Source organism: Parus major, chromosome 27, assembly GCF_001522545.3.
Source record: "Parus major isolate Abel chromosome 27, Parus_major1.1, whole genome shotgun sequence".
NCBI lineage: Eukaryota > Metazoa > Chordata > Aves > Passeriformes > Paridae > Parus > Parus major.
This window is the reverse complement of record NC_031796.1, coordinates 460,594-485,632: the sequence shown is the minus strand read 5'-3', so window position 1 is coordinate 485,632 and position 25,039 is coordinate 460,594. Positions and strand designations below refer to the sequence as shown.

The 25,039-nt window shown below is 56.6% G+C and overlaps 2 protein-coding genes across 29 annotated transcripts in view; one reads left to right on the top strand and one right to left on the bottom strand.

Moving 5' to 3' along the window:
• MAPT (microtubule associated protein tau) overlaps positions 1 to 14,543 on the top strand; it is a 40,989-nt gene extending 26,446 nt beyond the window's left edge. For 6 of the 26 annotated variants that reach the window (XM_019009070.2, XM_015651277.2, XM_019009069.2 and 3 more), the window contains 10 exons: positions 352 to 398; positions 1,239 to 1,376; positions 2,214 to 2,340; positions 2,837 to 2,887; positions 3,295 to 3,560; positions 6,351 to 6,443; positions 6,591 to 6,683; positions 9,753 to 9,834; positions 9,951 to 10,063; positions 11,867 to 14,543. In XM_019009070.2, the coding sequence (XP_018864615.1) occupies positions 352 to 398; positions 1,239 to 1,376; positions 2,214 to 2,340; positions 2,837 to 2,887; positions 3,295 to 3,560; positions 6,351 to 6,443; positions 6,591 to 6,683; positions 9,753 to 9,834; positions 9,951 to 10,063; positions 11,867 to 12,082 (1,226 nt within the window). In that variant the 3' untranslated portion in view covers positions 12,083 to 14,543. Of the gene's footprint in view, positions 1 to 351; positions 399 to 1,238; positions 1,377 to 2,213; positions 2,341 to 2,836; positions 2,888 to 3,294; positions 3,561 to 6,350; positions 6,444 to 6,531; positions 6,684 to 9,358; positions 9,835 to 9,950; positions 10,064 to 11,402; positions 11,536 to 11,866 lie in introns of those variants that run through there. The other 20 variants (XM_015651278.2, XM_019009062.2, XM_019009075.2 and 17 more) reach the window with 17 other exon arrangements.
• A 387-nt stretch (positions 14,544 to 14,930) lies between these two features.
• KANSL1 (KAT8 regulatory NSL complex subunit 1) overlaps positions 14,931 to 25,039 on the bottom strand; it is a 77,147-nt gene continuing 67,038 nt past the window's right edge. The window contains exons 7-15 of one of the 3 annotated variants that reach the window (XM_015651263.2): positions 24,664 to 24,829; positions 21,721 to 21,903; positions 21,232 to 21,390; positions 20,781 to 20,932; positions 19,415 to 19,530; positions 18,888 to 18,945; positions 18,437 to 18,549; positions 17,013 to 17,259; positions 14,931 to 16,875 (exon numbers count right to left, since the gene is read on the bottom strand). In XM_015651263.2, the coding sequence (XP_015506749.1) occupies positions 16,585 to 16,875; positions 17,013 to 17,259; positions 18,437 to 18,549; positions 18,888 to 18,945; positions 19,415 to 19,530; positions 20,781 to 20,932; positions 21,232 to 21,390; positions 21,721 to 21,903; positions 24,664 to 24,829 (1,485 nt within the window). In that variant the 3' untranslated portion in view covers positions 14,931 to 16,584. Of the gene's footprint in view, positions 16,876 to 17,012; positions 17,260 to 18,436; positions 18,550 to 18,887; positions 18,946 to 19,414; positions 19,534 to 20,780; positions 20,933 to 21,231; positions 21,391 to 21,720; positions 21,904 to 24,663; positions 24,830 to 25,039 lie in introns of all 3 variants that reach the window. The other 2 variants (XM_015651262.2, XM_015651264.2) reach the window with 2 other exon arrangements.

Sequence of the window (25,039 nt, the reverse complement as noted above, 5' to 3'; positions counted from 1 at the left end):
TGTGACTGCTAGAACCAGGGGTGTTTCAGAGACTTGTGCAGGGTGGGGGGAACTTTCTGTCCTGAGCTGGACGGATCCTGCAGGAACTGGGTGGAAATCTGGGCGAAATGCTCACACACAAAGCTCCTTGGTGTGCCTGGTCTCCAGTGCTGACTAACACAGGATCATCTGCTAACACAGAAGGAATGTGTTTGTGGAGTGCTGAAGGATTTCTGCAAGAAATGGTGACTTTGCCATATTTCTCAGAACAGTGTGGAGTTTGAGGGAGAGCAGGGGCAGGGAGCAGAGTGTTGCCATCTCTGGAGTTTGTGACAGTCCCAGGAGGTGTAATTGTGCATTTCCACCTGGCAGGTCGTGTTGACAAGGAAGGGACCGAAGCTGATGAAAAGAAACCCAAGGTAAGGTAAAACACAAAACCAGGGGTGACACCTGTCCGTGTTCCTGGCTCCTCTCCTGCCCTCCTGCTCTGCTGATGTGCCTTTAGGAAACCTTCCCATTATGTTCCATTTTTCCATTTGTTCTCGAGAGTGTTTTTATTTTTCCTTCCCTCCCCTGGGTTTGGATGGTGCAATCTGTGGGTTCTTTGAGGGTGAGGAAATGGTCCAAATCTAAATCAAGCATGTGGCTCATGGGGTTGGGTGGGAGGCTGGAGAAATCGTTTTCTCAGCCCAGGACTGAAAAGCAGCATCTGACCTTGGGGCAGACTCCAAACTGCACTGGGGACAAGCATAACTGGGAAAAGAGCAAAACATGTAATTAAAACATGGAATTAAATAATCAAGGCCTTGCTGCTCTTAGAATATCCTGAGTTGGAAGGGATCCACAAGAATCATCAAATCCTGGCTTGCACAATCACCAAAAAAGATGCTGTGTTGTGTTCTGACAGAGTTTAATACAGAGTTTAATAATGGGTGAATTCCAGAAGTTAAACAATATCTGTCACACTGGTTTTTTGGAGGATGGTTTGGCTGGCCATTATCCTGGTTAGTGCCTGAGTGGGATAATAGACAAGCTGAGGGGGAATTCAGTGGCTGAAGAGTTTAAGATGAGGAATAGAATTATTTTCTAACACTGAAATTGGTTATTTCTCTGTATACAGCCCTGGCAGTCCCTACCCCACACCCAGCCCTGTATTGCACCTTCTAATCCTATTTCATGTCACCGATCCCATTTTATTTCCCTCCCCTGCTGATTTTCTTTTGTTTTTGTTCCCATTTTGTTTTGTTTCCATGTCCAAGACATCCTCACCTTGCCCTGCCAAGCCCCCTGGCTCCCTGCCCCCCCTCCGGCACGCAGCCCCTCCGAAACCTCCCTGCAGCCCTGCCTCTGCCTGCAAACGTTCTGCCAGCTCAGGAGTGCAGGAGACAAAAGCCAAGGTAAGGGAATGGGCTGTGGGAGAGCCGAGGGCAGCACCTGGAGCTGTTCCTGCCGTTCCTGCCGTTCCTGGCTGCTGCTGCTGGTGGAGAGGGTGGGATGTGCTCCCCTCCAGCTTCCCTGGTGAAGCCAGGCTTGGCTCCGGGTTTGGTGTTTGGGGAAGCAGCACACAGCACAAAGGGCTCCTGCTGCAGCTGTGACCCAGTCCCCCTGAGGTCCTCTCCTTGTTCTGCAGCTCTGTGTTTCTCCCAGATGGGTCTGAGCTGTGCAGGAGCTGCAGGAAATGCATCCATGGCTAATCCTGCAGGGTGAACAGAACCTCAGAGCTTCTTCCCTTTGTGACATAAAGACACAAAGGGAGAGCACAGGGAGTGCAGGTCACAGAACCGTGGAATCCTGGAATGGTTGGTGTTGGAAACGACCTTAAATCTCCTCCAGTGCCACGGCAGGGACAGCTCCCCCTGTCCCAGGTGCTCCCAGCCCTGTCCAGCCTGGCCTGGGGCTCTGCTGGGGATCCAGGGCCAGCCCCAGCTGCGCTGGGCACTGTGCCAGTCACTGCTGCTGGGATTAATTGATCTTCTGAACAAAATTTTAGCAGAGCAGGAGGAACCAAAGGGTGAAATTTCGAGACCAGAGGTGTGGCTAAAGCAGGTGTGAGGGTGCTGTGAAGGTGCAGCTGAAGCCAAGGGCTGAGCTGGGAGAGGTGACAGCTGCTGCAGCAGCCCAGGAGGGGCTGTGGGGACGGGACACAGGGTGTGAACAGGCACAGCCAGGTGTGGGGAGCTGTCAGTGCTGTGATCCAGGGTGACAGCCCGTCCCTGTCCCTGCTGTGTCCCCAGGGCCCGGAGGCGAGGGGTGGCTCCAAGACGGGCTCGGCGCGCGCGGGGCAGGCGCAGAGGAACTCCACCAACGCCACCCGCATCCCGGCCAAGACCCCCACGGCCCCCAAGACCCCTCCCAGCTCCGGTAGGTGACGGTGGGAGCCTGTGCTGCTGACTGGGGGGTGCTGCTGGGCAGCTCCAGGGGTTCATGAGCGACCCCAGCCCTGTCCTGGGACTCGGTGCAGAGCCAGGGATGTTCCAGGTGCTGCTCAGTGCCCCGAGTTCGTACAGCCTGCAGGGTGTAGGAGAGGCCAGTTGCTTGATCCTGTGGGATTTCCTCAAATCTGGAAGATTTAGGCAGCTCCATTTTTTTAATCCATCTACTCGTTTTCTCTCTGATGATATTTCACAAAGACCAGGGGCAAGAGGATCAATTCTTCGATTACAGGAATGGAGATTAGCCCATTATGCTCAGAGAAGAAAACCCCAGAAAGCATCAGGCATTGTGAATTTCCATTAAAATGGTGCATTTCACTGGATATATACATATATTTCATACTTAACCAGAGCTGCATAAAACCTTAAATCAATTAATTTTCTAGCTTTATTATGTTTAAGCATCTTTCTCATTCACTAAACAGGCAGAAAGGAGCAGAAAAAACCACCTCCTGCAGCAGCAAAGACTGAGAAAGGTGATGTTTAAGGGTCTTCTTTTCTTCTTTCATTTCCTTTTCAATCTGGGGACAGTGCTAAGCTGCTCAGCGATCAGCCTTAGTTAATTACAGAAAAGAGTTTTGTGAAAGCGCTTCCAAATTTCTCATAGAAAAGCGGTTCTGAGTGTCTTTTGTCTGTAATCCGTCGTGCCACGCTCGGGTGGGGAGTCTTACTGATGATCCAGGCAGTGGAGACCACCTTCCTCTGGGATAGGAGGAAATTGCCTTTGAATCACAGTTTTTCCTTCAAAATGGAGTAGAAGAAAGTGCAGCCCGCGGGCTCCCCGTGCGCTGGGCTGTGGGGAGGGCTCTGGGACGAGGCAGAGCAGCCCCCACGGGCGGCAGGGAGCCGGGGCTGAGCTGGGCTGTCCTGTCTGCAAACGCAGGTGAGCAGCCCAAGTCTGGAGACAGAAGCGGTTACAGCAGTCCCGGCTCCCCCGGGACTCCAGGCAGCCGTTCCCGCACCCCCTCTCTGCCCACCCCACCAGCCAGGGAGCCCAAGAAGGTGGCAGTGGTTCGCACCCCTCCGAAATCCCCCGCCTCTGCCAAGACCCGCGTGCAGCCGTCGGCCGCGCCCATGCCCGACCTGAAAAACGTCAAGTCCAAAATCGGCTCCACGGATAACCTGAAGCACCAGCCCGGAGGTGGCAAGGTAAACTCGGCTTCCAGGGCCTGTCCTGGCTGCTGGAGGCTCCGCCTGGGTGGGAGAAGCTCGCTGGAGCAGCAGTGGCACTGGCTGTGGCAGCGGGCAGGGCTCCAGCCTGGCTCTGGCTTCTCGGGAAGGTTTTGGGTGGATGCTTGGCCTGGAGTTCCTCGTGTGCCTTAGTGCAGCTCAGCTGTCCCGTGCAGAGCTCGAGGTGTGGCTCTCGTGGGGGAATGGCATTCCCTGGGGTGTGCAGGCAGGGCCAGCAGGCTGGGAGCTGCAGCCCTGGGGAGCGGCAGGCTCGGGGCTGTTCCTGAACCCCACACTGTGCCTGGAGCTGCAGCAGAGGACAGGAAAGTGTCTCCTCCTCCTCCTCAGGGACTCCTCAGGCTGTCTCCTCCTCCTCAGGGACTCGGGCTCAGACCCCACATTTTGCCAGACGTTGGGATTTTGGATCCAGCTCTGTTTTGGGTTGTGTTGTGCCATCAGGTGCTGTCTGGCCACACAGTGCAGGGTGGCACGGCCAGAACTGGTGACGCCTCTGTCCTTTCAAACACTTTGCACTCCCAGAAAAGTTGTTTCATGAGCAGCAAAGTGACCTCTGGGCTCCAAGTGCTTGGGAATGAGAGTCTTGGGTTATGTTCTGCAAACCTGGCAGGGGACACTGCCTGTCCTGGGGGTGACACTGCCTGTCCTGGGGGTGACACTGCCTGTCCTGGGGGTGACACTGCCTGTCCTGGAGGTGACACTGCCTGTCCTGGGGGTGACACTGCCTGTCCTGGGGGTGACACTGCCTGTCCTGGGGGTGACACTGCCTGTCCTGGGGGTGACACTGCCTGGCTCCAGACCTTGCAGAGCCAGAACAAACCTTCCCTGAGTGCTGTGCATGACATTTTGTGTGAGCAGGTACCTCGGTGGCTCTGAATGTTCCCCTTTGGCATGGGGGGAGGCTTTCAGCTGGCTCCTCTGCATCCTGTGAAATGGCAGCCTGCTTTTCCAGGGCTTTTCCATGGCTTTTCCAGGGCTTTTCCATGCATTTTCCAGCGTGGCTGGCGAGTTACTGGCTTTGTGCCACGATCCAGGGGGGCTCTGGAGCCTGGGCAGGGCTCTTGGTCATGAGACAGCAGCACATGAGCACGGTGTCCTTTTTGGGGGGCTCAGCCTTCCTGCCCACTTAGCACAAGACAGGTTTTTCCTCCCACCCCCACAAACCCAGTTCTCCAGGGATTTCAGAAGGAACCCTTGTTTCCTGGAAAATAGTTAAATTATTTTCTTGTTCTTTTTTAATCCAGCTTTTACAAGGTGGTTTTTTTCCTCTCTGCTTCTCTGTTTGTTATTGTGGCTGGAAGAGTAAGAACAGCTGAATTTGGGACAATTCCTTGCTCTTTGCAAGGGAGAGTGGCTGGATGATGCTCGGTTGGGGTTCTGTAGGACACGAGGCTGCTCTCAGCAGAAAGGGAGCAGCTGGAGCAGAAGGGGCTGATCCCAGACATTTGATTTTAGGCTGGTCAGAAATGGTTTGGAGCCTGTTCTTTGTGCAGAGCCCAGCCTGGGCAAGGGAAGGAACACGGGGCACAGCCCCAGGAGCAGCCAGGCCCCGTCTGCCAGGGCTCCTGCATGGTCTGAGCACTTCAGCCGCGGCTGGATCACCGAGTGCTGCTCTGGCAGAGCCTGGTCTGTGGGATTAGTGGATGTGAACTTGGAAAATGCTGCTGGAGGCACAGCCAGCCGTGGTGCTTCTCCTGCTGGAGAGCCGGGGAGCTGTCCTGGGGCTGGAATGCTGGGCTGGAGGCGAGGTGCCCGGGGATGCTGCAGGTGCCCGGGGATGCTGCGGGTGCCCGGGGATGCTGCGGGTGCCCGGGGATGCTGCGGGTGCCCGGGGATGCTGCGGGTGCCCGGGGATGTGACGCTGCTGGGGGCTCCCTCTCACGAGGCTGTGCCTCACACAGGCTCGGACCTGCCTTTGTCACCTGCATTTTCACCTGCTGGGGGTTGGAAAGGCACCCCAGGGTGTGTGGGGAAGGAGCAGGGATTGTCTTCACCCTCGGGCTGTCTGGAAGAGCTGCCCGAGCCCGCTCCAGCACAGCTCCCTACACAACCAGCGGGGAAAACGGGCCCTGAGTGGAAACAGCTTCAGGAGCTCAGAAATCAGCTGGAGGGAAGGCTTTGGGGCTGGAGGGTGTGGATGGTGAGCAGTGCTGTGGCCCCAGCCCTTGCCAGCCTCACTCCCACTGGACAAGAATGATCAGGGATGGGGCTCCATCCCAGCAGGGCTGGCTGTCTCTGCTCGCTCTGGAGGGAGTGTGAGCTCCGTGTTTTTCAGCCTCTGCAGTGCTGCTGGCACCTGCTTGCCCAGGGCCAGGTTGCCTGGCCCAGCAGGGGGCTGAGGTGCCTGGCACAGGGGCTGGAGCTGGGCAGGAATTTTCTCCCAGCTCCACCTCTCCTGTTCACACTGGCCCTGCAGAAGCCAAGTCCCTGAGCTCTGGGGGTGCCTCAGCCCTGCCTTGCCCAGCAAGGTCCCCGTTTTGTTCCGTGGAAGGATCCAGGCTGAGCTGGCTTTTTTTGGCTGCTGCCTGTGGCCTGGCACCCAGGGCTGCACCACTACCCAGTCTCGAGCTACAACCTGCCCACCTCCATCTTCCCCTTCCAGCCCAGGAACACAGAAATCTCTGCAGCAGGACAGAGGTTTTCCTTTGTTCTCCTGGCACTGGAAGGCAGGTTCCTGGTTTTAGGGATATAACACATGGTCAAGCTGCAGATGGTCATGTTGTTTCTCACGCTCTTTTCTGGCTACTAAAGGTGCAGATAATTAATAAGAAGCTGGACTTTAGCAGCGTTCAATCCAAGTGTGGCTCAAAGGATAATATCAAACACATCCCGGGCGGAGGCAGTGTGAGTACCTTCACACTTTCAATGCTCTATAATAGTTCTTATTATAAGTGGCATGTTGTGTACACTAAACTGCCAATGCTATCTGCAGAGACCCTGCCATCAGATAGCTATTGGTGACGTGCAATGACTCTTTTCTGGCTACCAAAGGTGCAGATAATTAATAAGAAGCTGGACTTTAGCAGCGTTCAATCCAGGTGTGGCTCAAAGGATAATATCAAACACATCCCGGGCGGAGGCAGTGTGAGTACCTTCACACTTTGAATGCACTGTAATAATCCTGATTTTAGTGGCATGTTGTTACACTAATCACCAATGCTATCTGCAGCCACCCTGCTGTCACATAGCCATTGGGGACGTGCTGTCATTTAACCCCGTTAACCCCGAAGTGAACCCTAACCAGTGCTGGCCATGCCTGACATGGACAGAACTAACTGCCCCTTGTCCAAACCACAAAACAAAACCTCCCAGTAACTCCAGGCTTTGCACTACTGGGGAGGCTCCTTGTCTGCAGGGTGGGGCCTCTGGCACACGGTGATGCCAGCTGGATCTCTGAGCAGACCCAGTCCTCATTGCTCAATGTGCTGCTAAATTGGACATGGTCCTTCCCAAGGTGTGAACGTGCCCATTCCCCTCAGGCAAGTATGATCCCTGAAATATTCCGTTTCTCCTTGCTAACAAATGTGTCCAGCAGCGCCCGTGGAGGCTGAGCCTGAGGTATTGTTGGGTTAATTGATTTGAATGCTGGCATTTCCAGCTGTTCCCACAAAAATACCAGACTCAGCTTTCAGTCACTGTGCCAGAAACCTGGAGAAACTCCACAGAGCTTGGTGGATTTACAGCTGGAGGCAGTTTGGGTCCAGGAAAGATGCTGGACCAGGGAAGACACATCCCTGAGAGCCCAGACAGTGTGACTGGGGCTGGTCTGAGATTTTCCTTGGGCTGTTTTTGATCTCTGTGGACGAGGAGAACCTGAGCCTTGCAGAAGGCTTGGCAGGGGCACAGCTGGGTTTGCAACCTCTGGCCTAAATTTGGTGTCACTCTGCACTCGCTTCACAGGCCAGAGGAGCTGCTCTGCAGAGCTCAGACCCTGTCAAGCAGTTCCATGGTTCTTCCTCTTCCTTACTCTGGGTCCTGCCCAGGGTGTGGTGGACCAGGAGCTGGTGTTGGCCACAAATCCTCCGCGCTGTGCCTGGTGATGAGCTCGTCCCTTCCCCTACAGAGCTCACACCGTGGGCATTTGCAGCTGCACTGGGTAAAGAATAACCTGGATTTTCATCTGGGTGTTGTGATCCCTCCCCAGGCCCTGCCAGAAATGAAAACCCCCCGGCCTTTGCCTCCTGCAGCAGCTCTGGGAGCAAAGCAAAGGCGGGCAGGGGCAGAGTGTGGCTGCACAGGGGGCTGGGTCCTGGGGCTGCCCTGGGGGGACCCCAGTGGCCTTTGGGACTTACCCCCCCTGCCAGCAGCACCCCCTGCCCCTCCATCGCTGCCTCCAGAGGGAACTGCTGCTCCCTGGGGTCGCTGGCTGGGTTTTAAGCCCGTGGATGCTCTGCCCAGGGGATGCCTTTGGGCTCAGCGCTGCTGATGCTGAGGGGTGGGATCCCCAGGTCTCTGGCACTGGTTTCCCAGGAAAACAACTCCGTTCCCCTTTTCCTTTCTTGCCAAAACGGGGAGGATCCTTCTCTGCTCCCCAGCAGGATGGGAAGGGATGATGGAGTCCTGTCTGTCAAAAAAGGGACTGGGAATGAGAGGAGAAAGTTCCAATTGCTGATGGCTTGTTCTGGAAACGGGAGGACTTTCAGTCCCAGGTCTCAGTGGTGCCTGAATTGCTGAGAGACCCTTCAGGGTCACAGCTGGGATTAGAAAGGCACCAGCTGCCCTTTTTGGGTCTGTGTCCCGCTTTCCAACCAAATGCAGCTCCTCTCCTGGCTGAGTGCGTTACACGTGTGACCTTTCCCAGCGCTGTCTCCACGTCTGTGTGTGCTCCCACACCCCGAGGGGTTGCTTTTCTCCCTCTCTGTCTCCTGTCAAATGTGCCTTTTGGTCTGCGTGAGCATCGGAGACAAGGCAGGTCAGCAGGGCTCTGAGCCTCCGTTCCTCCTTTTCCTGCCTCCCCGGTGGGCTGAGGGCTGTGACAGGCACTGAGGGTGCTGGGGCCATGGGAGAACCGAAGGATGGACCTTCCCCTGGGGCTTTTGGGTCAGCCTCAGGTGCTCAGCCGGGGAGCAGAGTGCCCTTGGTGCTGTTGTGGGGCTGCTGGAGGAGCCAGCCGCTCTGCCTTTGGTGCTGCACATCCCTCTGGGGCTGCTGAGAGCACCAGGCCTGCCGTGGTGCCGGGGGAACTCGGGCAGCAGCAGAAGCTCCCTGGGAAATGCTGTGTGCCCAGAGCCAGCCTGGGGTGTGGCCGATGCCATTTCTCCTCAGAGCTGGCCCAGACCTGGCTCTGGGGTAACCCGTGGGCTCCAGGGCTCTCTTCTCCCCCCTTGTCTCCTGCTCCTGTAGCTGCTGTGTGTCCCTGGTGCCAGGGTGCTCCCCGTGTGTGGCTGCTGCCCTGCAGAGCCCCTGCTGTCCCTCTGTCTGTCCCGTGTCCCTCTGTCCGTGCCCCCGGCCCCGCGCGCTCTGGGCACGGGGGGGTCCTGGAAATGCTGGAGCCCACGTTCAGAGATATCCTGGGCAAAGCACATCAAAACAGAGCTTAAATATCACAAAATGCGGTTGTGGTTCAGTATTTTATGATTGCCATTTTAATTTCTATGATGTGAACTCCAGATATTTAAACTTTGCTTTGCCTTTTCTTTGTTTTTCTTTTTTTTGGTTTTTTTTTTAACCCTTATTTCCGTTACAGCATTTTTCAGAAATGCATATTTTGGTCACTCTTTTAAAAGTTCTGTGCACATTGATCATTTCTGTTCTTTCAGTTTTTGTGGACATAAGCTTTATGTTTTACACCAGAAAAGGTATTTATTTTTTACATTTTCTCTCTGGTATATCTCCTACTTTTGGATGATGTGTATGCAAATCTTAATTAATTACCACTCCACTTTCTCTCTCACTCGAACACTTTAAAATTGCCTCTACTCCCCGCTCTGTGGAGAGGTGATCTCGTGCATGCTGACATGTTAAGAGGCTACTGCACACGGGCATTAATGATCTCCCATTTCTGATGAGTTTCTTTGGTGTCATTAATCCTCCTGGGGCTGGAGCTGTCCTCTCCCTGCAGTCCAGCTCAGGTGCTGCGTGTGTTGTGCTCCCCCTCCCCTCCTGCCCGTGCTGGCCTCCAGCTCATCCCCTTCTCCTCTCTCCTACGGGCAGGTGCAAATCGTTTACAAACCGGTGGACCTGAGCCATGTGACATCCAAATGTGGTTCCCTGGGCAACATCCATCACAAACCAGGTACCCCCCGGGCTCGGGGGGCGCCGAGAGGGGCAGGGGGTGCGGGGCTGGAGCGTCCCGGGGGGCTCTGGAGTGCTGTTCCCAGCTCCTGAGCCACCTCTCCCTCTCACTTGCAGGTGGTGGCCAGGTGGAGGTGAAATCTGAGAAACTGGACTTCAAAGATAAGGTGCAGTCGAAAATCGGGTCCCTAGACAACATCAGCCACGTTCCTGGAGGAGGCAATAAAAAGGTAAAGGGCTGCAGTGCTGGGCAGAGCTGCTGCCAGCCTGGCTCTGTCCCTCGGGCTGGCACCAGAGCCAGCACCACGCAGGGACAGCCTCTCCTGTGCTCCCCTGGCTTCCTGCTGCCCCTCAAGGTGGTGTTTGTGTCTCAAACCCTGCCCACGGTGAAGTGTCACCACCAGCAAGCCCCGTGCCGTGCTGCTGCTGTGACACAGAGTGCAGAGGTGTTGGATCCCCAGGGAAAGTGGAGCATTAAAGGCTCAGCTTTATTTAGAGCAGGTGACTCTGCAGCAAACGGGCCCTTCAGAAGGTGATTTCTCCTTCCTGACCGAGGGCTCTGTGAAGGGAAGGGAGTGTTTGGGGGGATTTAAAGACAAAAGATGCTTGGGTCAGGGAAATTCTGAACTAGGGCTGAGCTGTTCCCACCAAGGCTTTGATGGTGACTTCAGTGAGTTTTAGCCAAGTAAAACAAACCCACAGCTGGGCTTCAAGGCCACCAAGTCCCCAGCAGGCAGGGGGGTGAGGACACCAGGTAAGCACAGAGCTGAGACTCCAGCCTGGCGACACACAGGGTTCAGCTTCCCCAGGGAAAAGTGGTTTTTATCTCGCTTGTTTTTGCAGCACTTTTGTCTCAATGGGAGGGGAAGGTTCTGTTTCAGCTCCTGTATTTTGGCACTTTGTTCTTGGCCACGTGTTCTCTGTGCAGCTCCAGCTCTCACCTCCAGCTGGCCTCTGACTGCGGGACCGCTTGACTTCCTTACCCTTCTCTCTGCCGTGCATCAGCCTCCCCTGTGCTTCACTGAGCCCTTTGCCATCAGTTTTGTGATTCCAGAGATGGCTCTGTCACATCCTGGCACATTCACTGGGCCATAGTTTGAAGAACTTGCTCTTTGCAGGGCCGTGACCCATCACCACTTCAGCCCCTGCCCTGCCAAACCCAGCCTGGGGGAGGCTGTGGCTGTAACTGAGTCCAGCTCTGCTGCCCCTTTCCCGTGTTCCCAAGCCTCCTCCTCGCTCTGTGACACAGATCCACATTTGGGCTCACAGACTGCAGCTCCTCAGGCTGAGCTCTGGCTCCTGAGCCGGGTGCTCCGTGCTCTGCCCAAGTCCCTGTGCTCTCCCTTGCTGTTCCTGGAGATTTTTCCTCCCTGGCTCCAAAGGCAGCCACTCTTCTTTCTATGAGTCAGTGAATGGCCCTGATTTTCAGATCTTTTTCTCCCCATTTTTCTATTTCTTTTCTCTATTTTTTGTCTTTTTCCTTCTGGCTGACATTTCTTGGGTCATGTTTTTTGTTGCTGATGCATTTTTTGCCCCCCCACTGCCCTGGGCGGGTTTCTTCACCTGTAGAGAGAGAAAGGCAAGGAAGACAAGACCCGGACCCCGAGCCCAGACCCCGCTGGGCTCCAGGCCCTGGTGCTGGAGCCACTCACCCCCACGGAGAGCCAGCCCCCAGCCCTGCTCTCGGCTGGGGAGGGCAGCTGTAAGTAGCACACCAGATCCAGCTCACTGGGACCGGGGTTTGGCTCCTGGGAGCAGCTGCGTGGGCGAAGGGGAAGCTTCACGTGCCACATCCCCCCAGGATCTCTGCCAGGGGAGTGGGAGCAGCCCAGGCTGTGCCCTCTGCGTTCTGGGACCCAGGAGCTCACCTGGGGAGGACCTGGCAGCATCCAGAGGCTCAGGTCCTGCTGTCCCCGCCGGTGCCTGGGCCGTGCCCGAGGCCTGGGGCTCTGGGGACTCCGGTTCAGTGCTCTGAGCTCCGCTCCCACCTCTCTGCGGCCGCGCCCCCCTGACCGCCCTCCTCTCCCTCACAGATTGAGACTCACAAGCTGACCTTCCGCGAGAACGCCAAAGCCAAGACCGACCACGGCGCCGAAATCGTCTACAAGTCCCCGACCATCTCCGGAGATGCCTCCCCGCGCCGCCTTAGCAACGTCTCCTCCACCGGCAGCATCAACCTGGTGGACTCCCCCCAGCTGGCCACGCTAGCCGACGAGGTGTCCGCCTCGCTGGCCAAGCAGGGCTTGTGATCACGGCACGGCGGCCACCAGGAGAGAAGACAAGGAAAGGAAACAAAAAAGAAAAGAAACAAAAATAATAATCTGGCCTTCTTCCTCTGTTCCTTTTACAGCTGCTTCCCCGTCCCTAACTGGTTAATGATTTAACCTGCTTTTACTGTTCATTCAGCTCTAGCTCCAGGACTTCAAAATCAGTGACACTATGAGGTACAAAACCTCCTCTCCCCCTGCTCCTCGGAGCGCACAGCCCGTCCCCGTCCCCTGCTCCCCGCGCTCCTGCCGCGTCCCTCGCTGTCCCAGCCCGGGAAGGGGCGGCCACAGCACGACGCTGACCCGAGCACCCCACACCAGCACAGGGCAGCGGGTGGCTCTCCCGGGCAGGGGCTGTGACCGTGCCCAGCCCGTGCCCTGCCGCTGGCCCACGGGCCGGACGCGTCCCGGGCGCGCAGCCAGGGCTGCGGGGGGGTGCCCTCCCTCCCCACGTCAAATTTGCCTGCTGATTTGGAAGAAACCTTTTGTTTTTATTTCCGAAAGCCGAGATGTGTATGAAGATAACGGCCAGGTACCCCCTAACCCGCTCTCAGCTCCGGCAGCTGGAGTTCAGGCGACGCCGGGTGCCCGCTCCGAGGGTCCCGGACGGCCGTTCCCCTCTCCGTGGCTGTGCTGGAACCGCTGAGTGGATGAGTAGAGGCTTTTCCCCATTCCTTTGGCAGCCCCTCGTGTCGTAGAGTAGATTTGTCTGTATATGCTTGGACCGTGCCAGGGTGATTGTTTTCATAAATGAGCATGTGTTTAAAAAATAAATGCTGTAAGTAGTTTTGAGCTGCCCCGCGCCGGCTCCGCCGCGGCCCAGCCGGGGCCCGGGGAGCTCGGCCGGCCCCGGGTGCCGCAGGAGGAGCCCGGCACCGCATGTCTGCCGGGGGGGCTGCCCGGGGAGCTTGGATGAGGGGCACTCACAGCTCCAGGGCTGGGATGGCTCCTGGATTTGGGTGCAGCTTGTGACATTTTTGGGTTGTTCTTTTTCTTTCCCTGCAAGGTCAGCTCAGCGATGGCGGAGGTGGCAGCTCCATGGCTCTGCTGTGCCGGTGGCAGCGGTGAGACCCCGGGAGGACGCGGGGGAGGCGGCAGCAGCTCCCCCAGCCCGGGGCCAGCGGCTGCTCCCCGGCACTGAACCCCCTTTCCGGGCGCTCCCCGGGTTGGCAGCGTCTCCCCCCTCACACAGCCCCGGCAGCGCTCGGGGACAGGAGCCAGTCGAGTTCATTCTTTGGCTGCTTTTGTTCCCCTGTGGCTCTCTGGGGAGCACGAGGGGGTCCTGTGGCCATCCCCACCTGCCCCTTCCCTCTTCAACCAAAGAGGCCGAGATGCCGCCGGTGCAGCTCCGTGGGCACAGCGGGGAGGGCAGAGGGGCCCTGCTGGGGCCGCAGCCCCGGGCTGTGCTGCAGGGAAAGCCGCGCTTTCCCAAGGGCTGGAATCCTGCTCTGACAGGGCTGGCGGGGGGTCAGGGCCCCTGGTTGTCCTTGGGGTGGTGGCTGGGTGCCACCAAGGCTGTGAGAGCAGCAGTTCCTCCAGGACAGGACACGCTCCCATCCCGCAGGGCTGGGCAGCTGCCGGCCTGGCCGGGGATGGGGATGGTTTGGGGGGCCCAACCCTTCTCTCTGCAGCCCCAGGTGCTGCTTTATTGCTGGGGAGAGGCTGGTCCAGCACCACCACCATGTCCAGCTTGTCACTCGCTCCGTTCACTTGACTCCATGATTGTAAGACTCTGTGCTCCGTCCCCGACTCTGTAGCGCTGTAGGAGCCGCCGCGGTTTTTGTCCTTTGTAGAACGAGCAAGTTGGGAGAGCCCTCAAAGCATCAGCTCCTCACCCCTGCCGGCTGCAGGACGGGGTAGCTGAGCTCGCCTGTCCTGTGCCACCCCTGTCCCCTCCGTGCAGCCCGGGCTGGGATGTCCTTTGTGCGCACCGAGCTCCAGTGAGCGACCCCTTCCTCCTGTGAGTGTCCTCAGCCCCCGCTGTCGTCCCTCCGGGGGCTGTGGGGTGCCAGGGCAGCCCTTTACATCCACAGTGTCACCCGCTGTCCCCTCCAGCAGCCCGAGCCACGTCCCCTGCCCCAACCCTGCCTTCAAACCCAGGCCTGAGGGTCCCTGTGAGCAGCCGGACAACCCGAGCCCGGTTTTTCCTTTACTCCACACACATCCTGGGTCTGAAAAGGGTTAAAACTGGCACTGATTTGAAGAAAAAAAAATTTAAAAAATCGTATTTCTGCACTCCAAAAAAAATTCTGCCTGTTAGCAAAGGTCGGTGCCAGCCTGCGTGGTGTCGGCTGCGCCGGGGAGGGGAGGGAAGGTTTGATCTCAGTGTATCATTCTAGCTTAGCTTCTGTCTGTGGGTGTCCATAGTGTATCGTGTGTTTAACAACTGGTTTACACTGTTGCCGTAAAAGTGAATTTGGAAATAAAGTCATTACTACGATAATGGGAATTGGCACCTCTTTTGCACGGGGGGACGTGGGGTGGGGGATCCGTCCACAGAATCCCCGGCTGGGCCAGCACAGAGGGGCAGAGACTGCTCTGCAGTTCCTCCTTTCCCCTTCACACTCCCACACCTGTCCTGGGGCTCAGAGGGTGCAGGGGGGGTGACCTTGCCTGGCGGAGCCGGGAAGAACACAGCAGTCCCTGGAAGAGAACCAGCAGCACCCAATTAACCCCAGAAATGTAAAATAACCCCCAGCCCGGGGGCTCCTCCTCTTGCTGGCTGTAACTGCTGGAAAAGAGCATCACACAGGAGGGAAGGAGCTGATCCGAGGGCACTGAGGGCCCTTCCCTGTCCCAGCCCAGTGTTTCACACTCATCAAATGGAATATTACATTTTAAATTTTTTTTTAATCTTTTCTTCTTTTTTTTTTTTTTATAAGCACATTTGTGCTTTGCCAACAGAATCAAGACATTAACAAAGATCAGCTTCTCGGAAGAAAAGCATTTCTATATAACAAGGACATTACACAGCTCAAAGCAGGAAAAGAAAATATTTACAAAATACAAGGTGGGTTTTTTTTTTGTGTGGTTTTTATAATGCTAAAAGGGTTATTCAGAATTTTCAACCTTATAAATAGAAAAGCACTTCTGCAGAGGGATATGGTAGCGCTGTTTGTTGGGTTTTTGTTTTAAAGAAACAATGACGGATCCCTTAAACTAGAACAGAACCAAAACCACGAGATCATGTTGAAAATTGTGAAAACCCCGACCATGAAGCAGTTCAGCGACTATTTCTTTACGATTACAAAATGGAAAAAAAAAAAAAGTCCTTTGTATTTTTTTTTTCCGTTTTTTTTTGGTGATGTGATTATACATAAGACAGGCACAATGCTAGCAACAGGACAGGCCCAGGAGCCACACCGTCAGGACCGGGAAGCGTTACGGATGGGGCCGGCGCGTGGGGTCCGGGATCACTGCGGGTGCGGGACCGGGCGGGAGGGGACGGGGAGGAACAAACTCAAAAACCTGTCAGGAGCGGGCGCCGCCAGCGCCCGGAAACGAAACGGAACCGACCCCGGTGCCGGGACGGTGCGGGAGTGGAGCGAAGCTGTGGTGACCCCACGCGGGTTCGGGATGACCCCGATCCCCCAGGAGCCTCCTCCTGCCTCCATCCTTCCCTCTCTGATCCCCCTTGTCTGGCACAAACCCACCCGCGGGACCCCGGCCCACAACTCCAGCCCTGGCCACAGCCCCGTCCCAGCTGCACAGCCTCACCCCAGGGCCATCCAAGGGCCCCGGCAGTTCTGCTCCTGCTCCCACCCCTGCCACGCCGAGCCGAGCGGGCAGCGCACACGAGATCCCTCCTTTCCCCCTGCTGGGAACCGCCACTGCTCCAAACCAGGGGAGAAGGAAGGGGAAGGTGTCCCCAGGGGCAGAGGGAGGATCAGGGAGGAACAGAAACCCCCTTGGGATACCTGGAACTACAACCTGGGGCAGGAAAATCCAGGAGGGTGGAAGTGCAGGTGGGCACTCTGCAGGTGAGGACAGCCAGACAGTGAAGGTTGCAATCCCAAGACATCACTTTTCACCACTAATTTCACTCCACTAAAACCTTTCAGGGTGGGGGGAGTGGGTTAAGAGAAAACGACACCCTTTTGTTGGGAAAAACTATCCCCGAAATCTGCTAGTCAGCTAAATCCTGTGCTCTAGTTTTATACACCTAAAGGAGGGAGGAAAGGGGAGGGGGTCTGGTGGGCTGCTCCCCTCCCGAGGCTTCACTCCACTGGGAGGAATCTGGGGGTCATTCATGTGACGAGGAAACACGGAGAAGGAAAAAAATAAAAGAAAAAAGAAAAAAGAAAAGAAAACAAAGGAAAAAAAAAAAAAAAAAGAAAACAAAAAACAGTTTCTAAACTCCTTAAATTCACTAAAAACTGTGAAAATTCCCGGCAGGATGTTTGAATATCAAACGCAGATTTTGGAAGCTTTAATGCCAAGAGTTAGTTCTGTGTGTTGGTTTGCTCATGTCTCCCCGTGTGTCTCTATCTGTGCGCTGGCCGCAGGACTGCGGAGCAGGAGGAGGAGGAGGAGGAGGAGGAGGAGGAGGAGGAAGAGGAGGAAGAGGAGGAGGAAGGGGGGGCCAGCGGGTTTCGGCTCTTGAGGCTGGCCAGGCCGGGCGAAGCCGAAGTGCCATCGCATTCCCGGGAGGATTTGCTGCCCGAGGTGCGGCGGGTGCAGCGCGACAGCCGGTCCTGGGGGTCGGGCTGGTCCTCGCACTCCGTCCGGGGGTCGTAGGAGAGCGGGAAGGTGCGGCGCTCCCAGGGCTGCACGGCCTGCGGGGAGAGAGAACCGCGTCACCGAAAATCCCCGCAAAAGCCTCCCGTGCCGAGTCCCTGCACGGAGCCGGGGCTCAGAGCTCAGAGCTCAGAGCTCAGAGCCCCCTCCCCACGCCGGGGTCAGCAGAACCCACCTGCTCGTCCGGGCCGGCCTCGGGCGTGGAGCAACGCGTGTCCTCGCTGGACAGGAGCCGCAGAGAGTCCCGGGACAGCGGCGTCAGGGGGGCACAGAGCAGTTCGGGGCTGATGGGGCTGCGTGGGGAGTGGCTGTGGGACAGCTCCAAGTGCGAGTGGTAGTTGCCCACCTCAGGGGATGCCGGCTGGGGAGTCGAGGGGTTCCCCAGCTGCGGGGTCGTCCGTCCGTCTGTTGATCTGTAGGACCTGAGACAGGAGCGGGTGTGAGCGGTGCTCCCCCACCGCTGCCTGATCCCACCCCAGGGTCCTTTTGCCCTGAACACAAGCAGGGAATGGCACAGCCCGGAGGCCAAAGCCACCCAGGCCCATCCCCGTCCCATTTCCACTGTCTGGATGCACCACGGACGCTGCTCTCCACAGGTTCTGTGTCCCACACACCTCCTGTGCTTCCAGTGCTGCACAAACACCGTGATGAGAGGCTCCTCATGAAACCAAGACACTTCAAAGTGTTTCCCCCTCCTCACACCTGGAGACCCCTGGCAGTGGCTCAGGGACTGAGCACAGGGAATCAGCAATGCTGGAAATGCAGTAATTTCAGCAGCTGGGAGTGGGAGGAGCACGGTGAAACCCCAAGATCTCAGATTTCAACCAAGAATTACAGAACTCTGAGCCCCAACACAGAGTCCAGATAAAAACCCACAGGCTACAAGCAGAGTACAAACAAAACTGAGTTTGCAAATCCATGTGCAGCTCTCCAAGATGAACTGCAACAGCGAGCAGACATCAAGGATTTCAGATGTAAGAAATGGGCTAAAGAAACAGCAAAACATCCCAGGAGCAGTGGAACTGCAGCTGGAAACGGCAGCAGCAGCAGCACAAGTGGCATCTGACACAGAACCCCTGATGGCAGCTCAGGCACTGACCCAAACCACAACAGCTCCGAGGGCAGTGACAGAGCTGGGGCTCTGCAGCGTCTCTGCCCCAGAACAAAGTGACTCCAGGCAACCAAAGCCTCAGTGATGGAACCGAGAAGAGCAAATCTCTCCTTGTGCAGGTTTATGATGAGACCAACAGCTGCAAACAGTTCTGCTTTTGGACACCCACTCATAAAGACCCAGCAGAAAGGGAACAGAGTTGTCCAGTGACTGTCCCTGATCCTGCAGGAACGATGCCATCACAAGCCCAGTGCCTTTCCCTGGACTGCTGGGCTGGCACAGCACGTCCCTGGCTCCTGAGGGTGCAGCTGTGTCCAGCACAGCGGCTGCAGCTTCATCCCACCCAGGCACCCGTGTCCCGCTCCCACACGGGCTCCTCCAGCTGCACGGCGCCAAACTTTCAACACCAGCACCGCTTTCAAGCGTTTTTGGGAGTCACCTCCTGCTGCCAGGAGCGTCCCAGCGCTGGGATGAGGGCAGGGCTGTACCTGCTGCCCCGGCGCTGCGGGGGGACGCTCGTGCTCCAGAGCCACCGCGCTCGCTCCATCTCCTCACACTTCCCGTGCCGAGCAGCGAAGGCCGAATCTGACAAGTCCTCAACCTGCAAGGGGAGGCACAGGGCTCGCTCAGAGCTTTCTCCTTTCAAACAACCATCTCTGTACAGTTCTGCCAGCACTAGTGGCACAGAGAATTTAGAATGTCCTGAGCTGGAAGGGACCCACAGGGATCATCCAGTGCAGCTCCTGGTCCTGCACAGACAGTCCCATCCCACACCCAACAGCCTTGTCCAAATGCTCCTGGAGCTCTGGCAGCCCTGTACAGGAACCAACACCAGCTCTTGGTGCCCTGCTGAGGTCCCTGCCTCTGTTTCCTCTACAGACACTGCTCAGTCCCCACCAGCCTCATCCCACATGAACTGGAAATTAAAACCCTTCTTACCTCCTCGTTGTCCTCCTCAGGGTTGGCTTTCAGAGCACTGATATCAACTTCACGCCAGCTGCAACACAACCACCACGGGCATCACTCAGGGCACAGCCAGAACCAGCTGCACATCCCCCTCCCCACCCAACACTGGCTTTTGGGAAAGGGAAATTCCACTCTGCCACGAGGAGCAACACTCTCGGGCTCAGTGTGGAGCACCAGAGCTCCCTGGTGGCCTGGTAGCACAGCTGAAGCTTCCCAAGGACAGAGGAAGCAGGAGGAAGCCAGAGTGAAGTTGGAAGAGGCAGAACTGCGAGGTTAACCAGCCCAGGTGTCTGCAGAGCTGGGAAACCACTGGCACCTTTGGCTCAGCAGCAAGACAAGGAGACAACCAGGACTGACTTTAAACTGAGCAGAGACTGAGCTGGGCTTTGATGGCCAAGGGACCCTCAGAGGAAACCCCCAACCTCAGCAGTCCCCAGCAATGCAATGATCAGCTTTGAAACCTTTCCCTTCCTCCTGCTTTCCTTCCCTCGGGGCAGTACCTGGGGGTGAGGATCTCCTTGTACTGCAGCTTCTCCACGCGGGTCGTGGCAGCCACGGACATGGGGATGACGATGTTGTTTATGTCAAAGGAGCTCTCTCCCCTCCTCCTCCTCGGCTGCTGCAACACAAGAACCACGAGAGAAAGGGATGTGGGGTCTGGCATGTGGGAGTCACTGATGGACAGAGGACAGAATGATCTTGTCTGACCTACAGACACTTCAGAGCCAACATCAATCTGCACCACACTAGAGTTCCCCTCCTGCTTGCTCCAAGTTCTCCTCCCAACCCCAAATCTGCCCCAGGAGCAAGGAAACCCAAACCCCAAGGTGTGGCTGCCCAGAGTGAGGATTGACCCTTTGGAGGGGAGCACACACGGACCCGCAGCTGCCTGGGACGCCTGAACACAGGAGGAGCTCCAGCCCTGAGCCCAGAGCCTGGAGCCCAGAGCCTGCAATCCTCTTGCTGGGGGAGGGAAACCTCTTCATCTTTCATTTCTGAACGAGCTTGCAAAAGCTACAAGAGAAACCCAGGGTGGGTGTGTGCAGAGCCAAGGCCTCTTCGAGGTGTCAGGGCTGCTGAGATGGGCTGGCCTCCCCTCCAAAACACCAAGCACACTCAAGCTGAACCAGCCCTGGGTTCTCCTGATGCTGATGTCACAGCTGCTGATGGAACAACTGAATTCTGCAGTGAAGGACCCAGAACCCCACAGCAACAAGCCTGGAGCAGGGGGTTCAAGGAGTCCTGCTCTGCTGTCCCACGTCACCTCCAGCTCAGGCTTTGGCCCAAACTACCAGATGGGTATTTTGAACAGACAGAAGGCAGATTCTTCACTGGGACACCTGTGAGCTCAGCAGAATTCAGTTGTTCACTGGAGGGCTTCTGCTAACGTGGGCCTGGGAGGGTGATGGTGTCTGGTGGGAGTTTTGGTTCTGACACAGCTCAGGAAGATCCCACATCCTGCCATCCTCAAGCAGTGTGGGAGTCTGAGTGTGTCTCAGATGACGGTCTGAGCTCAGAGACTTCAGGGGAAGGTCACCACCATGGCTGTGCCCTGGCCCTGTGGCACCGAGGGGAGCTGTCCCAGCGGGAGCTCAGCTCTTCTCCTGGCCACACTGATTCAGAAACCAAAATCTGGGTGTGGACCACAGCCAAGGGACTGCTGGGCACGGGAATATTCACCAGCAGCTGCCCAGCTGATGGTGAACCTGGAACTGCAGCTGCCTGGCTCTGCACAGCCAACAGATCCAACAGCCACTAAGGCCAGCGTGGCAAGACCAACACTGAGCAGTCCCCAGCCCCAAATGTGTGTGAGAGCTGAGCCCCCACGATGGGGCTGAACCCCCCCAGAAGGCAGCAGATACTCACAGCAGTGCCAGAGGTGCCCTGGGAAGAGGAGCTGGCAGGAGCTGAGCCCTCGGAGGAGGTGGAGAGCTGCCGAGCTATGGGGCTGTGAGGGGAGGGGGTCACAGCTGCTGACAGGTAGCTCGGGCCAGCGACGTCCGTGTGATGCTTCAGCACTGCACAGGACGGGAGAAAATGAACAACAGCGTTAGCAACAAACCCAACCCAGCCGAGGGCGGTGGTGGAGAGGAGAGGACCATGAGCACCAGAAAGGGCCGGTGCTGAGCAGCTCTGCAGGAAAGAGAAGCGCCTTCCGAGGGGGCTGCCCTGGGGAAGAAGCGGGTTAGAGCACACGAGGCATTGCTGCGGTGGCGGCTCGGCCCAAAGCAGTGCGTGCCCCCTTCTCTGGGGCAGAGAGGCTGGGGATGCAGCAAAGCCCAAGCTCCCCCCGAGACACCTGCCCCTGGGGGCCTACCTTCACTCCTCTCAGATGAGCAGTCTCGCAATCGCTTTTTGTCAAAGGCAGGAGGCTGGGCAGAGCGCTCTGGCGCTCTCTCGGCCTTGGACACGGCCGAAAAATCGTCTAAAGGCGGCCTGTGTGCCTTGTCTGCTTGGGCTTTTTGATGGGAGCGCTCTGAGGAGGGGAACAGAGAAAGAGCTATGAAATGCCCGTTTCCACCTCTCTTTCTGCTGGCACAGGAGGCTCGGGCAGAGTTTTCCAGCTCCACAAATTGTCCACACCGTGGGGGTGCTCAGACCTGTGGCACTGCTGTGGGCACGGCGACACCGAGCACGAGAAGGTCCCTACAAAGCTGAGCTGCACCTGCACACACCTCACCTGCAGCCCTGCCATAACCCTGCCTCACCCCTGGGAGCGGGACCTGAAGGGCATCATCCTCCTCCTCCTCCTCCTCCTCCTCCTCCTCCTGCTCCTGTGTGAGCAGCCCGGGCAGGCAGCACTTACTGGCCGTGGTGAAGAAGGAGTTGACCAGCTTGTGGCGGTCCTTGCGCGCGGGGTCAGCCAGGCTGGGGGGCACGGGGGCTCTGTGCTTCAGAGACAGCTTTTTGGGAGGTTTAGTTTTCTCGTAGGGTTTGTTCTGCCACTGGGATTTCAACATGCTCTGGAAGTGCAGGCTCGTCGGCACATCTGCAGGGGACACAGAACACGGAACCCAAATGAACCATGAAACAAAGAGCCCCTGTCCCAGTGCCCCCAGTGCCCCCAGTGACAACAGCCCCGAGGAACAGGCAAGCACAGACTGTCAGACCCAGGCTTCCCTACATCTGCTCACATTCAGGAAGGACCTGCAATAGGTCCTAGCAGGTCTTTGTGAACAGGATATTCCTACAGGAGTCGCAGCCCAAGCATATCCTGGCAGGAGAAAAATGTTTTCTTTGTCAGAAAACTTGTGTGTCTTCACCTCTGAAGGTCCCTCATGTGGTGCTACCTCAGATCTGACTTCCAAGAATCTGAGGTATCTCAGCACCAAAATCTGGGCTGGAAGAGAGAAATTCAGCCTAAATCCTCAATTCCAAGTCAAGCCAGAAGCCAACCAGGTACTGCAGCACGTTAATCTGCCTGGTGTGGAATCTCAGCCATGAGCAGCTGTGTGTGACCACACCTGAGAGGCCCCAAGAGGAGCTCCTGGCTGATTGTTCTTTGGCCATCACTGCTGGCTTCTGGGGACACGCTCCAGAAAACGTGGAGGGGCCAGGCCAGTCCTTCAGGGATGCTGCCAGCCACTGGAATGGTCAGACCTGGGGAAAACAGCCTCTGCTCTCTGCTCATCCTTTGCCTTCTCCTCCCAGTTCCCATCCCACACCATCTGTGGAAGGAGGGGACGGTTTGAAGGGAGGGGGACAAGGCCAAGACCAAACCTTGTCAGCAGAAAGAGAGTTCTTTGCTGCTTTGGCCCTGCCCTGCTGGCAGCAGAGTCCGTGCACAAGCGGCACATGCCTCCTGCCCCTGCTGCTGGAGAAGCAGTGCAGGGCTCCCAGGGACCGGCAGATGGCAACCACAGTGAGCACAGCGCTCATCCTCCCTCCAAGGTTATTACATCACCCAGAAACGCCAGCGAGAAATCAAACCAAGCAGAAAAACACCAAACCCCACACCACCCTGACAGCAAGGGGACACAACGGGACAAAGCTCTGGCAGGGGTTAAAGGCCTCGCTGCATCTGTCCTGCCTGCCAGGGGAACAATGAATAAAATGTATAAATGATCTTTTCCTCCTGCAGTGCCTGGCAGTTCTGCCCTTGGCAAACTGCTCTGGAGATCCTGGCTGGCACTGGAGACAGCTCAAAGTGAAAGTCAGCACATGCTCAGAGCTGCAGCCTGCTGCAGCCAGCAGGAATCCTCAGTGAGCACAGCAGCACCCTGACACCTCCAACAGCACCAGCAACTGCCCCACAGCAACAAATCACCTGCCTTTGCTTGGGAGGGGAATCACCCCCTCCCAAAAACCAACCTGCACTAAGCATGACTGAATAAAGAAAGTTCCCCAGTGGGGGAAAATGGGTATTTCTGTACAGGTGTTTTCAGCTTTACAACAATTAGTTTTAAATCCAAAGTTTTTTAATCTCATGCAGCCAGAATGGATCTTCTGCCCTGTGAGTGGCTGCAGGGAGCCCTGAAAATGGGAAGAACATGGGATAATTTGCCTGGTGTCTCTGCTGCAACAGCACCCAACAGGTTGTCTCCCCACTTCCCAGGATATTTGAATTAGCACTACAGAGGATCACAAGTGCTGTGAAAACAGAAAATAAATTCCTGCTTCAGGAGTTCATTAAGTTCCTTGAGCACTCCTGATCAGAGCTGTGTCTTTGGGAGGGGAGGGATCTAGCTAAAAATAGCACCAATTTACTATTTTAGTCTGGTTTAAATATAGTGCTAATGAAAGAGGCCACATTAATTGCTCCCAGACACTCCCTGCACTTCCTTCTGTCACGTGAAGCTTGTGAAAAGCTGGAATTTAAACCCAAGCACAGCCATCAGCCCAGTGACTTCCCCCAGACCTGACACCCCCAGGGAAGCCAGGCTCACACCTTCCCCCAGCCCCAGAACCCCAGCCTGGCCTGGCCAGGGACTCCTGACACTGCCCCAGCTCGCTCCAAGCCCCGTCCAGCCTGGCCCTGGACACTTCCCAGGATGGGGCAGCCACAGTTTCACACCTGGAGCAGTGGCAGGAACCACTGTGACCCCTGCACTGCCCAACCCTCCCAATAAAAACACCAGCTCAAGAAGACTCTGGAAACTCTTCCCTTGGGAAAAGTCCCTACACATGAAATCTGTGAATAGCCCAGGGTCAGGGTTGGTTAATTATTGCACTTAATGATGATTAACCCTGAAGCTGTAAGACAGGAAATTGAGTGTCCTAACGAGAACATCCCTTCTTGCTGTGCCTACTGAACCATGGAAGATCATTCTCAATTCCTCACGAGGTCAAAAGGATTTCCTGTGACAAACCACTCCACAAATCATTTAATACAGATGGACAAACTCTGGAAACAAATCTTTCTCAGGTGGTTTAGAGCCCCAAAGACCCCAGAGCCAGGTCCCAGGAAGGACTCCAGGCACTGCTTCGTGTCCCCACCGTGAGGCTCCAGGTGGAGATTCCCAAACCACAGCAGAGCCCACTAAAGTAACATTTCCCAGACCCTCCTGCTCCAGTCAGTGCTCTCATCTAAAAACACCTGCAGATGAACAGCTCTGCTGGTACCCAAGCAGATCTGCACCTCCCCTGCAAGCCCAGGGTGCCTCCAAGCAGTCCCTGTGGCCCCCCAGGACCCCCCAGGACACCCCAGGATCCCCCAGAACACCCCAGGACACCCCAGGATCCCCAGGACACCCCAGGACACCCCAGGATCCCCCAGGACCCCCCAGAACCCCCCAGGAGCCGAGCTCACCGTCTGGGAATGACAGGACAGGATGGATGCAGGAGTCCAGCTGGGAGAGGCGCTCCAGCAGAGGGGCATGGTACTGGATGTCCAGCGAGGACGAGCTGCGGGCGCCGCACAGGGCACACGAGGGGTTGATGTCGCAGCTGCAGCGCGCCAGGCTGGCACGGAGAGCCTGCAGGGACATGGGGACATCACAGCCAGCCAGGACAGGGACCCTCCCCTCCCTGACACCCCTGCCACAGCCTGTGCAACACAGCCAACACACAGCTCTGCTTTCTGCATATTCCTTCTACATATCTATCTATTTATCATCTAGCTATCTATCATCTATCTATCTATCTATATCATCTATCTATCATCTATCTATCTATCTATCTATCTA